The sequence below is a fragment of the Sinocyclocheilus anshuiensis genome, unplaced genomic scaffold (assembly GCF_001515605.1).
Source record: "Sinocyclocheilus anshuiensis isolate Anshui unplaced genomic scaffold, SAMN03320099.WGS_v1.1 scaffold217, whole genome shotgun sequence".
Lineage (NCBI taxonomy): Eukaryota > Metazoa > Chordata > Actinopteri > Cypriniformes > Cyprinidae > Sinocyclocheilus > Sinocyclocheilus anshuiensis.
In genome coordinates this window covers 2,036,290-2,047,988 of record NW_015536538.1, presented here as the reverse complement: position 1 = coordinate 2,047,988, position 11,699 = coordinate 2,036,290, and the positions used below count along the sequence as shown (strand labels likewise).

General features: G+C 32.2%; 1 protein-coding gene and 1 long non-coding RNA gene across 8 annotated transcripts in view; both read left to right on the top strand.

Annotated features, from left to right (window-relative positions):
* Window positions 1-6,655, top strand: part of LOC107696408 (armadillo repeat-containing protein 6-like) — a 30,839-nt gene extending 24,184 nt beyond the window's left edge. For 5 of the 6 annotated variants that reach the window (XM_016496729.1, XM_016496722.1, XM_016496752.1 and 2 more), the window contains exons 5-8: window positions 2,408-2,553; window positions 2,641-2,772; window positions 4,333-4,470; window positions 6,253-6,655. In XM_016496729.1, the coding sequence (XP_016352215.1) occupies window positions 2,408-2,553; window positions 2,641-2,772; window positions 4,333-4,470; window positions 6,253-6,465 (629 nt within the window). In that variant the 3' untranslated portion in view covers window positions 6,466-6,655. The remainder of the gene's footprint in view (window positions 1-2,407; window positions 2,554-2,640; window positions 2,773-4,332; window positions 4,471-6,252) is intronic. The other variant, XM_016496737.1, reaches the window with a different exon arrangement.
* A 3,447-nt stretch (window positions 6,656-10,102) lies between these two features.
* Window positions 10,103-11,699, top strand: part of LOC107696390 (uncharacterized) — an 8,450-nt gene continuing 6,853 nt past the window's right edge. The window contains exons 1-2 of one of the 2 annotated variants that reach the window (XR_001635088.1): window positions 10,103-10,177; window positions 10,316-10,346. This is a non-coding gene — a long non-coding RNA (uncharacterized LOC107696390). The remainder of the gene's footprint in view (window positions 10,178-10,315; window positions 10,347-11,699) is intronic. The other variant, XR_001635087.1, reaches the window with a different exon arrangement.

Genomic DNA, 11,699 nt, shown 5'->3' with positions numbered 1-11,699 from the left:
CACTCATTGTTTACACAGTGCACAGTCATTGTAGGTACGACGGCTAATCAAAATGGTACTTACTTGCGCTTATTCGGATTGTTAAACCGACTTAAAACTAACAGATTACGTTCTCTCGTGCCAACTCATTCGGGAGTGGTGACTTTCCACGTATTCCCAACTTCTGAGCCTGCTCGCCTGAAGCTATGGTTGATTGCTCTTCGGCTGGATATCAATACACCCATTAACGTAAACTACACCAGAGCGCGTACACACCTCACGCACCGGATGCCGTGCGCATGCCCAAAGACAGTTGGACATAGTGGTGTATTAGAGGTAAAAAATTATATAAATACTGTTCGGTTTCTGGACTTGTATGTTTTCTAGTTTAAAAATGTACATCTGACGAACGCAATAATGCACAGAAAACAGAGTGAAAACCGTTTACTTATCTAGCTGTTGAGTTTCAGAGAACTCTGAAAGCGCGCTGCAGGAATCTCTAGTGAATGCTAGCCAGCTGTATAAATGCAAGGCAGTAAGCTCATTGGCTGCATATGCAGCATGAACCAATCAGTTTGTGCCAAGTCGTTTAACTCTCTGAATAGCATCAGTTACGTTAACACCCCGTCAGCCTGTGCCATCTAGAGTTTCATGACTGAACTATATATTTATCAATATAAGAAAAGCGGTCAAATGTCAAAAGTTTCAGTTTTATATTTTTTTGTAATAATATTTGGCAATATTACAGTTTTTACTGTATTTTAGATCCAAAAATATGCATACACTACTGTTCAAAATAATTACGATTTATTGTTTTGTTTTTTTAATGCTCACCAAGGCTGTGTTTATTTGATAAAAAATATATTAAAAACAGTAATATTGTGAAATTATTCTAAAAAGTTATAAAACTGAAACTTTTGACCATTTTGCGAGCTCATATTCGTTTAGAGGCTACATGAAATATTTGTCCTTTTAATAATTCAGTTTTCACACCGCAGGACTAAGTGAACTACAAAAAGATAAAAGCTGATTTGAAATGGTAATAATACTGAAGACAAATCGGACTTTCATATTCATAATTAATGTAAACATTAGGATATATTTTATGCTATTATATTATTTTGTAGATTTATGTGTATATGGTGATATGATAATGTAGTGATATGATTTGTTAATTTGCAAAAACAAGGCCTAATATTACCTCATTTGATGATGCTGGGTTCGAAAATATCAACAAAATCTTTCCGCTTTAATGCACTTGTCAAACTAACAAAAGCAGTCAAAGTTACATTTTTATTTTTATTTTTTTATAATAATATTTGGCAATATTACTGTTTGTATGAATATAATATACTAATATTTTTTGTTATCCAAAACACACACTTCATTTGGAATAATTACTATTTTTGTTGATCTTTTTTGTTTGTTTTTCTTTGTTCACTAAGTATGCATTTATTTGATTAAATAGATAGTAAACAGCAATAATGTGAAGTATTATTATAAAAATTAAAATGAGGACCATCACATTTGTAATTAATTTAAACATTAGGATATATTTTACGCTATTACATTATTTTGTAGATTTTAATGTGTTTGTGGTGCTATTTAATGTATGTAGAAAATCCTTTTATGAAGTGAACTCACTTAAAGAGTTAAGTATAATTTTGCTAGAAAAAGTTTTAGAATTTTTATCATATGTTAATGTATAAAATCTTGTGTAATATAACGTGTGTTTGTTTGTTTGCTGGTTTTTATCGTATTTGTTATACTTGTATTTTTTAAATTGTTTTTGCAATGAAAATAGCCTTACAAATGGTTTTCGAAAGCAAAAATGCTACAAAATGCATAATTTTTCATGAAAGTGTGACAAATAGACACAATATTTTGCATTCGACAGAAAAATTAGTAAGAAACCTATTGGATTTCACTAAGGAAATATGATGCAGGGCAGAGTTATAATAAATGCATATATGTGACCCTGGAGCACAAAAGCAGTGTTAAGTCGCTGGGGTATATTTGTAGCAATAGCCAACAATACATTGTATGGGTCAAAATGATCCATTTTTCTTTTATGCCAAAAATCATTAGGATATTAAGTAAAGATCATGTTTCATGAAGATATTTAGTAAATTTCCTACCGTGAATATATTAAAACTTAATTCTTGATTAGTAATATGCATTGCTAAGAACTTCATTTGGACAAATTTAAAGACGATTTTCTCAATATTTAGATGTTTTTGCACCCTCAGATTCCAGATTTTCAAATAGTTGCATCTCAGCCAAATATTGTCCTATCCTAACAAACCATACATCAATGGAAAGCTTATTTATTCAACTTTCAGTACAAAATTTACCCTTGGCCTTATGCCTGGTTTTGTGGTCCAGGGTCACATATATGTTGATGTTGATGATGATGTGTTGTTTTCAGCTCATCCAGGGAACACAGCAGTGCTCAGTGAACTCTGTGCCACTCTGTCCCGTCTGGCCGTGAGAAACGAGTTCTGTCAGGACATCGTAGACCTCGGGGGCCTGACGTTCATGATCACACTCCTGGCTGACAGTCTGGATCGTCAGGTGAGCTGCTGGATCAGTGAGAGGTTCGGCATTGTTTCCTATGAACACAAACAAATGTCTTGCTGTTGTGATGCGTCTGTCTTCCAGGAGCTTGTGAAGCAGGTGCTCAGCGCACTGAAGGCCATCGCAGGAAACGATGATGTCAAAGATTCCATTGTGAATGCCGGAGGGGCGGAGCTTATCGTCATGGCGATGAACCGTCACATGGCCAGTGCACAGGTGTGTCCTCAGAAGTGCAATAGAATGCCTGTTATTATCTAATTACTGTCCACAAATTCTGAACTGCTTTTAAACCTTTTAGTAAGTTGAAGTGTATGTTTGAATAGTACATTGACTGTTTAATAGTAAATTACTCGTAAATGAGTTTTCATACACTCAACACATTCCTGCTGTTTCCAGAAACATTCAGTAATGTTAATAGACAATTCAGTGTTGGACATACCACCTAAGAATGATATAATTATATGAATAAGAATAAAAAAATGAAATATTAACCCCCGGTTTCACAGACAAGGCTTAAGCTTAATGCCAGGCTTAAAATCTAAGTCTGAGCTGTTTCAACTGAAAGAAACTTGCTCTGACTGACCTTAAAATATATCAGTGCCTTTATTTTGTCTCAAAATGCACACCAGTAATGTTTTTTCTAAGGCACGTTTATAAAAATTACTTAAATGTCCTAATTTAACTATGGCCTAATCCTGGTTTAGTCTAAGCCCTGTCTGTGAAACCAGGCCTAAATGTAGAATTATAAAGTTATATGTTAATAATAAGAACAAAAAAATGAAATATTAAATGTAGAATTATAAAATGATATATTTTGAAATTATTTTTAAGAGTTTTTTTGAATTATAAACATTTTTGTAATTGTTATAACCATATAATTAACAAACAAGTCTTGTTTCCACAAAGAAAATGCATGAAACAAAGTTTGTAGTAATTAGTTATTAATTATATAATCAATAGATTTACATTTCTAGTTATATACACTAGTGTTCAAAAGTTTGAGGTCAGTATGTTTTTTTTTAATGTTATTGAAAGAAGTCTCTTCTGTTCACCAAGGATGCATTTATTTCATAAAAAAGTAAGTAAAACTGTGAAATATATGAGTTACAAAAACAGTCTGTTATGTCTGTGAAGGTAAACTGCTGGGAAATAAATCACATGTTTATTTTAGATCTGTGTGGCAGCAGCAATATACAGTAAATAAATCAGTAAATAAAAGGCTGGGACTCTAAACAGTGTTCTGTGCTCGTCTGTGCAGCCAAACACAGAACAGTTAGTGTGTTTTGCTCAAACTTTCGCCATGGCATTAGAACTAATACACCGTTGTCGCTTGTGAAAACACAATAACGGCGCTGTGGGTGGGAACTTACAGATTAAGGGGTGGTAATATTATAATGAGATCCCTTTGTGACGTCACTAGACGCCCTCGTTTTCTCAGACGCTTGCAGAAAAAGTCTTACCAAAACAAAGTGACTGGGTTCATCTTTTTCACGTTTACTTGGTTGGTAGATGCACCGGGGACCTGATTACAAGCACTTAAAACCTGGAAAAGTCAGATTTTCATGATATGCCACCTTTAAAATAACTGTTTTCTATGTGAATATCTCTTAAATGTATTTATTTTTTGCTGTGATCGAATGGGGTTTTCAGCGTCATTACTCCAGTCTTCAGTGTCACACTTCAGCTCAAAATCACTTGTTAATTGAAACGAGTCTGTTCTTAAACTCTGAAATTCCTCTGAGTGTCTTTTGCTGTGTTTTTGCGCTGTGGGTTCAGGTGTGTGAGCAGGGATGTGCGGCGCTCTGTGTTCTCGCTCTGCGCAAACCCAACAACTGTAAAGTCATCATGGAGTGTGGCGGAGTGCTGGCGGCCCTGCAGGCCATGAAGACTCATCCGGCTGAAGTTAATGTGCAGGTAAACCCACAGTGTGTGCGCTGACTCAAATGCATTAGCAGATGCTTTTATCCAAAGCGACTTACATTGATTGCATTCAAGGTTAAAAAAACTCACAACCTTGGTGTTGCTAGTGCCACGCTCTACTGTTTCAGCTACAGGAACGGGACTTTATTCTTACATAGTAACAGAAAAGTAAAACATTTCACAATTTCCTTTATGCCATCCAAAACTAGGTGAAAATGCATCTCATTTTGCTCTTAAGGCCTGACCAAAAACAATAACTATATTGGTCCTTAGTGTGAAACAAGCCTTTAACTAATAATTTTCTTCTAAATCATTTTTTATTTTATTTTTTCTTACTTTTTCATTTAAAAGTACTTTCTTTGTGTAAATATGCTGTTTTGATAGATTTGTTTATTTTTGTTTATTTTTATTTTATTTATTTTGCTTCTTGGTGAATACTTGATGATGGTTATTATAGTTAACAAATTAAATAAAATATAGATATAAATAAAAAATAAAAAAAATACTAAAAGCATAAAAATATTTGTTGCTTGAAATTAAATTAACTTTAACATAATAAAATAAATAAAAACTTATTTCAGCTTGTTGCCAAGCTACTGATGAAAGACAATTTCAAAGTCTCTCCATCACAGCAATATTTCTTGTTTTCATTTAGTTTAACTTTATGTACTAAAAATCTAAAACTAATAAATTAAAAATAATACAAATATATTTTTTAAGAAAAGGAATAAAAATGACAAAAACACATAACAAAAGTACTAAAACTAATAGAAAATCTAAAATAAAACCTAATTCTAGTTTTATAACAATATTTGTATTATACTAAAAGAACTCTAGCTCATATATAGTGATTTGAATAAAACTTTTTTATATATTTGCTATAGATTTTGATAGTCAATTTTTTATTACTATTATTATTATTATTGTGTTTTTTATATCTTTATTTTTTGCTTCTTGAGAAACTACAGAAGAGGATTAAGGCCAAGTAATAATAAAAAAATAAAACCATCTCAAGATTAAAGTCATTCAATTTTATTTCGACTTTTTTTCTCAATTTAACAACTTTTTTCTTGTAATTTAATGAGTTTATTCTCAACATGTTATGCCGACTTTTTTCTTAAAATTACCTAGTTTTTTCTTTAAATTTAACGACTTTTTTTCTCATAATTTAATGTGTTTTCTCAATTTTATTCCGACTTTTTTCTCAAAATGTAACAACCTTTTTCTCGTAATTTAATGAGTGTGTTCTCAATTTTATTCCGACTTTTTTCTCAAAATGTAATAACTTTTTTCTCGTAATTTAATGAGTGTGTTCTCAATTTTATTCCGACTTTTTTCTCAAAATGTAATAACTTTTTTCTCGTAATTTAATGAGTGTGTTCTCAATTTTATTCCGACTTTTTTCTCAAAATGTAACTACTTTTTTCTCGTAATTTAACACGTTTATACGCAACATTTTATTTGGACTTTTTCTCAATTTAACGAGTTTTTCTCAAAATTTAACGACTTTAATCTTGAGATGGTTTTATTTATTTTTTTTATTGCTTGGCCCTAATCCTCTTCCATAAGAAACACTTTTACAAGCCCTTTTGGCCTTTTTTTGTTTTCTTTGTACTTCTGTTCCCTTTGTTTTCTGAAAAAATAAATAAATAAAACAAGCGTCTAAACAAGTATTCCTGTCTTCCCTGTTGTTTCTGGAAACCAAACCAGCCGCTACTTGTATTGTTTAATGAAATTCTTTTAGTGACTACACTCTCCTGTTTCCCGCTGTTCCAGAAACAGTCCTGCATGCTGTTGAGGAACCTGGTGGCCCGCACACGAGACTTCAGCCAGCTCATCCTGGAGATGGGAGCCGAGGCGCTGATCTCGCAGGCTCTGGCGGCTCACAGAGACTGCGGCGACGTGGGTCGAGCCGCTCTCAGAGACCTCGGCTGCCAGGTGGAGCTACGAGAACTCTGGACGGGCAAGAAGGGAAGCCTGAGTCACTGATGAATGTTGCCAAACGTCTGTAAACTCAACACAATCACGATTAAATCATACGACAGCATGTCCTAACTGTGGAGCTCATACTAACTCTATGTGATCAAACATCTTCCGGTAGAATCGAAGTGCATCTGACGTCCACATGCATAGGATGCATTACAGGTTACGGTGTATGTATGTTTTTTTGTTTTGTTTAACTGGTGCTTTCAAACGATTAATCGCGATTAATCGCATTCAATGTATATATTTACACATATATGTAAATATATACACATGCATGTATATATTTAAGAAAAATGTTGTTTATATAATAAATATATTTATATATAATATAAAATACAAGAATATAAATGTATATGCATTTAAATATTTCCAAAATATATACTGTATGTGTGTGTATTTATATATACATTATAAATATACACAGTACACATAAATGGGTCAAAGACGAAAAAGGTTCAAGCATAAAAACAATAAATGTAATGCTGCTTTAAATTGTTGTTGTTTTTCCCCCAAATTTTTTTTAAAGTTTTCTGTTTAATTTAATTGCAATTTTGTGTTTGTTTTTCCGAGCAAAAATAAATATCATACATTTTTCCCTGATTTACAGAAGAGACCCACTAAAATGTCATTCAGTGTAACATTATCGTCAGGCATATTTACAACAAAAATCAATTTATGACTAATTACTAAAAGACTAATTACTTTCACCCCAAATACTAATTAGTTGTAATTTAACATTTTTTAAAATGTGCCACTATCCTAGCTTTTGCCCGTTTGTCAGTAAGAATTTGTACTCATTTAAAACACAATAAAATTTAATATGCTCCCTTATTCTTTTATATATTTTAATATGTACACGTCAGAATAAGCATGTTTGAATTTTTACATAAATATTGTGTTGCACTGAATAACAACGTAACATTATTTCAACCAAATTTTAACATTTATTCTCCAAAAACTTATTTGAAACCTTAAAAGTAGACGCTTTACTTACATTTAATGTGCTTTCTATGGACATATAATCACTTTTGTAAATTTATTTTGATGCGGGCATCTTAACGTCTTTGACCCACATATATATTATGTAAACAACAACTTTTATTTTGGTTGCGATTAATCACGATTAATCGTTTGACAGCGCTAGTTTAAACATTTTATTGCCACTATTTATGGTTTGTATGAGGTTTTTTACCCACGAATGTCCACTGTGCTCGGTCTGGATTCATTTGAGCTGATGTTGACAGCGAGAATCAAGTGTACTTAATTCAGAAGTGCACTGCTGGATTGTCACACTGTGGCCGTTTTACCCTTAATAATATATTTAATCTAAAGACCATCACCCTGCCTGTTGAATGTGCATTCACTGCAGTGCGTTTCATGCTTATTTTTAACATTCCAAAGTGTTTTTTTTCTTAATGCGAATACCCTTTCATGCACAAAATATGAGTCACAAGTGTTTTCTGTGTTGCAATATTAGCTGAAGCTCTGATTAAACCCGCTCTGTTCTAGAACTGATAGTGTTTGTGATTAAATCAAGCAGCTCTAGACTGATGTGTCTATATTACACACTGACCATAATATTCCCTTACAAAAATATACCGTACATTTATACTGAAATATCATTTATAGTTGCAACTGTAAAATCATAATACATTAAAATATCTAAATGCAATAATATATATAGTATAATAGGCCTTCAAAATATTTAAATTTAATTTTAAAGTTTAGCTTTTATTTCATTTTTATTTAATGCACATTTTATAATTATAGTAACAAGTATTTTGGTAGAAATGATCATTGCTTTGATAACTTTTTAACTTTTTTTCTGAAAAGGTATCGTGGTTCAGTAGTGGTCTTAGATATTAATACACAGAAATATGCCATACTAAAATTAAAACCATAAATTATTTTTGTTACTTAAAATAAACATTAACTGAACTAAAAATATAGAAATATAAAAAAATATTTATAAAATATAAAAAACTTAAACTTATGTTAGTTTAAAGTTTTTAGTTTAGTTTAATAGTTTTACAGTGTATTATTTTTTGTATTTTAATTTAGTTTAACCATGATGTAATAATTAAAAAAAATAGACATTTCTAAAAAAAAAAAAAAAAACCTCAAAAAAAAAAAATTACCTACAATGAAAAAGTGAAATAAAAGACATTAAATATAAAATAAAAAATAATTTAAATATTAATAGAAACAATGCTACATTTACAAAAATGACAGTTATTTAGATATGTAGTCCTAAATGGTACTACTGTTTTTTTAAATATTGTAAAATGTTCTATGTACTACATAGTACAGTACTGATACTGTATATCAAACTTCAATGGTACCAAAGTGTTTTTAAGTACCGGTATTAGTTTCTGCAAACGAGTAGTGTTTCAGCAGTGCTTTAAATAAATATATAGTCATTATTATGATCTGATTACCAGATACCATAGTAATTATATGGCACACCCTGGCATTATCATCGCATCGCGTCCATACCATAATACTTCACACGTGAACATAAAATATACACCTTTCTCGCTCAGTGTTGCCAACTAATTTTCAGGGGAAGTTGCTAAAGGCAGATCCGTTTGTTGCTAAATGTCATTGTGATGTCATTGCGTGATGACGTCATTGCATAACCATGACACAAAACAGCGTTTTTACGTAGAATACACAACGAGATTACTCAAATCAGCGAAAAATATATTTTTTAAGTGTTATTTGTTCATAAAGATATTATAAACATAATATTTTAATTTGTAAAAGTAACATAAGTAGCACATCTTTATGATCGGATTTTTTTTTTTTACTACATTGAATTATTGAACAGTTACACATTTTATGTATTTTAATATTAACTAGTAAAACTGCACATTCTGAACAATTATAGTTTTAAGCAGTGTACTGGTAGTTAGTTAGTGTGCTACACAAAAGTCTGTAAAAATAGGACACAATGTACTGTTTATATGAAGGAACAATACGTATTTATCTTTCCACATATTTTTTTCTTACAGTGTACCTAACTGAACAACAATTATATATACAAGCTAATAACATGCTGTATCATAAATGTGCATTTATTATTGACCAATTGGAACTAGCAACTTAATGCATATTTGGTGTTTGTACTGTTAGGCATCTTTCTCCAGCTTTCTCCAGGTTGATGTGCTGCTTGGCTGGCTAGCTGTTCAATGGTTTCCTCTTTTTGTGTAATTTAGATGAAAATATGTGCCTTTTTTATCATTCGAGTCACTTTGCAAAAGTTGCCAAAAACTTTTTAAAAATAGCTACATTTGTTGCGAGGTGCTTTTTGAAAAAAAAGTAGCTAGGGTAGTTTGAAAAGTTGCTAAATCTAGCAACAAAATTGCTAAATTGGCAACACTGTTCTCGCTATTTCTGGCTTATTCTCGCTAAAACTCCAAACCCCACCCTTTCTACTAATTACTCCCCTCTAACGAGCCTATCCACGTCAGGCGTGCTTCCGCTCCGGACTACAACTCCCACAATGCACCGGGTCTCGCCCTTCAACGCTCGCGTGCTAGTGTGACAGCACCACCTCAGACGCGTGAAGCGCGCAAAGCAGCTCAAAGTCACAGCAGCAGCAGTGAAAGTGAAATAAAATGTGTTTAACCGGCTTTCCTGCAAAACGGACGCCTGCAGCCGCGCGAGCGGGTTATTAATATGGATGGTGACTGACTGGCTGCCTGCTGTTTATGTAAGTGGATGGTGACTGGAGTTTATCACTTCATCATATGTTTGTTTATGAGCTTAGCAGACCAACAGCATGGCAATGTTTGAGCAGATCGTCTTCAGATTCCGCTAAAGTCGGTGTTTTTCTCCTGATTTCACGCAGAGAGCTACAACAGGTGCTGTCAGACAGTCAGGTAAGCGAGAGCTCCGTTGAAATGTCATGATAACAGTTGTTTTGCTAACAGGCTAAAAGGCTAAAGCACTTTGATACTGATATTGAGAAATGTGTCATGAGTTAATCTGAGTAAATATTTAATAACGGACGATTTCATTTGACGTAATTAAGCTAAATAAACAATCATGGTGTGTTTCACACACACAAAAAACCTATTGATGTTGGAAAAGTGTTTTATATTTGATAGGTTTACATCGTCAAACTTAATCCTTGGTTGTAAATGAATCTGGTGTGATGTATAAATGAGCTTTAATGTTCTGTTGACAGGTATGTTGTTTACTTGGTAAGCTGTTTGTCAAAATAGACAGCGTAATGATTATGACATGTTTCATAAATATGTGTTTAGGTTGGTGTTGATTAGCTTGGTTTTATTAAACACAATACTGTTTTAATGCTTGAAAAAGTATGTGATGTTTAATATATAATATATATATGAGATTACATTATACTTATAAGAAACCAGACTGAGGTCTAGGGGTATGTAGGAAAGTTTAGAGACAAAAAAATGTCTTAAGAAAATAAAAAGAATATTAAGCCAAATAGACATGAATAATTTTTAAATTGCATGCATTAATGGCATATAAATAAATACTATATATAAATATTTAATTTTTTAATAAATTAGTTCATGCATTAAAATAATGGAAAAAAGAATAAAAAATAGACTAAATTAAATATTAAAATAAATAATGCATCTACCAGTACAGTACTATAGTGAGTTTTTTAAAGTAAATATTAAGCCAAATAGACAATATTTTTTTTAATAGCATGCATTAATGACATGTAAATGTTATATATAAATATAAATGTTTTATTTTTTAATAAATAAATAAATTAATTAAAATAATGAAAAAATAAAAAGACTAAATTAAATATTAAAATAAGTAATGCATCTACCAGTACAGTACTATAGTGAATTTAAAAAAAATAATGTCATAAAAAGTGGATGAAAGAACATCACCTACAGCTCAACCTGCAAAGACTGAGCTTCTTGTCTTCCCTGCCACTCCAACTCTACAGTATGATTTCTCCATCCAGCTAGGTTCTTCTACAATTACCCCATCAACTTCGGTCAGAAATCTTGGTGTAACTTTTGATAACCAACTGACCTTCAAAGACCACATTGCAAAGACCGCTCGATCTTGCAGGTTTGCATTGCACAACATCAGAAAGATCAGGCCCTTTCTAACGGAGCATGCTGCACAACTTCTTGTCCAGGCCCTTGTCATCTCTAGGCTGGACTACTGCAATGCTCTTCTGGCTGGACTTCCATCAAGCACAATCAAACCTCTACAAATGATTCAGAATGCAG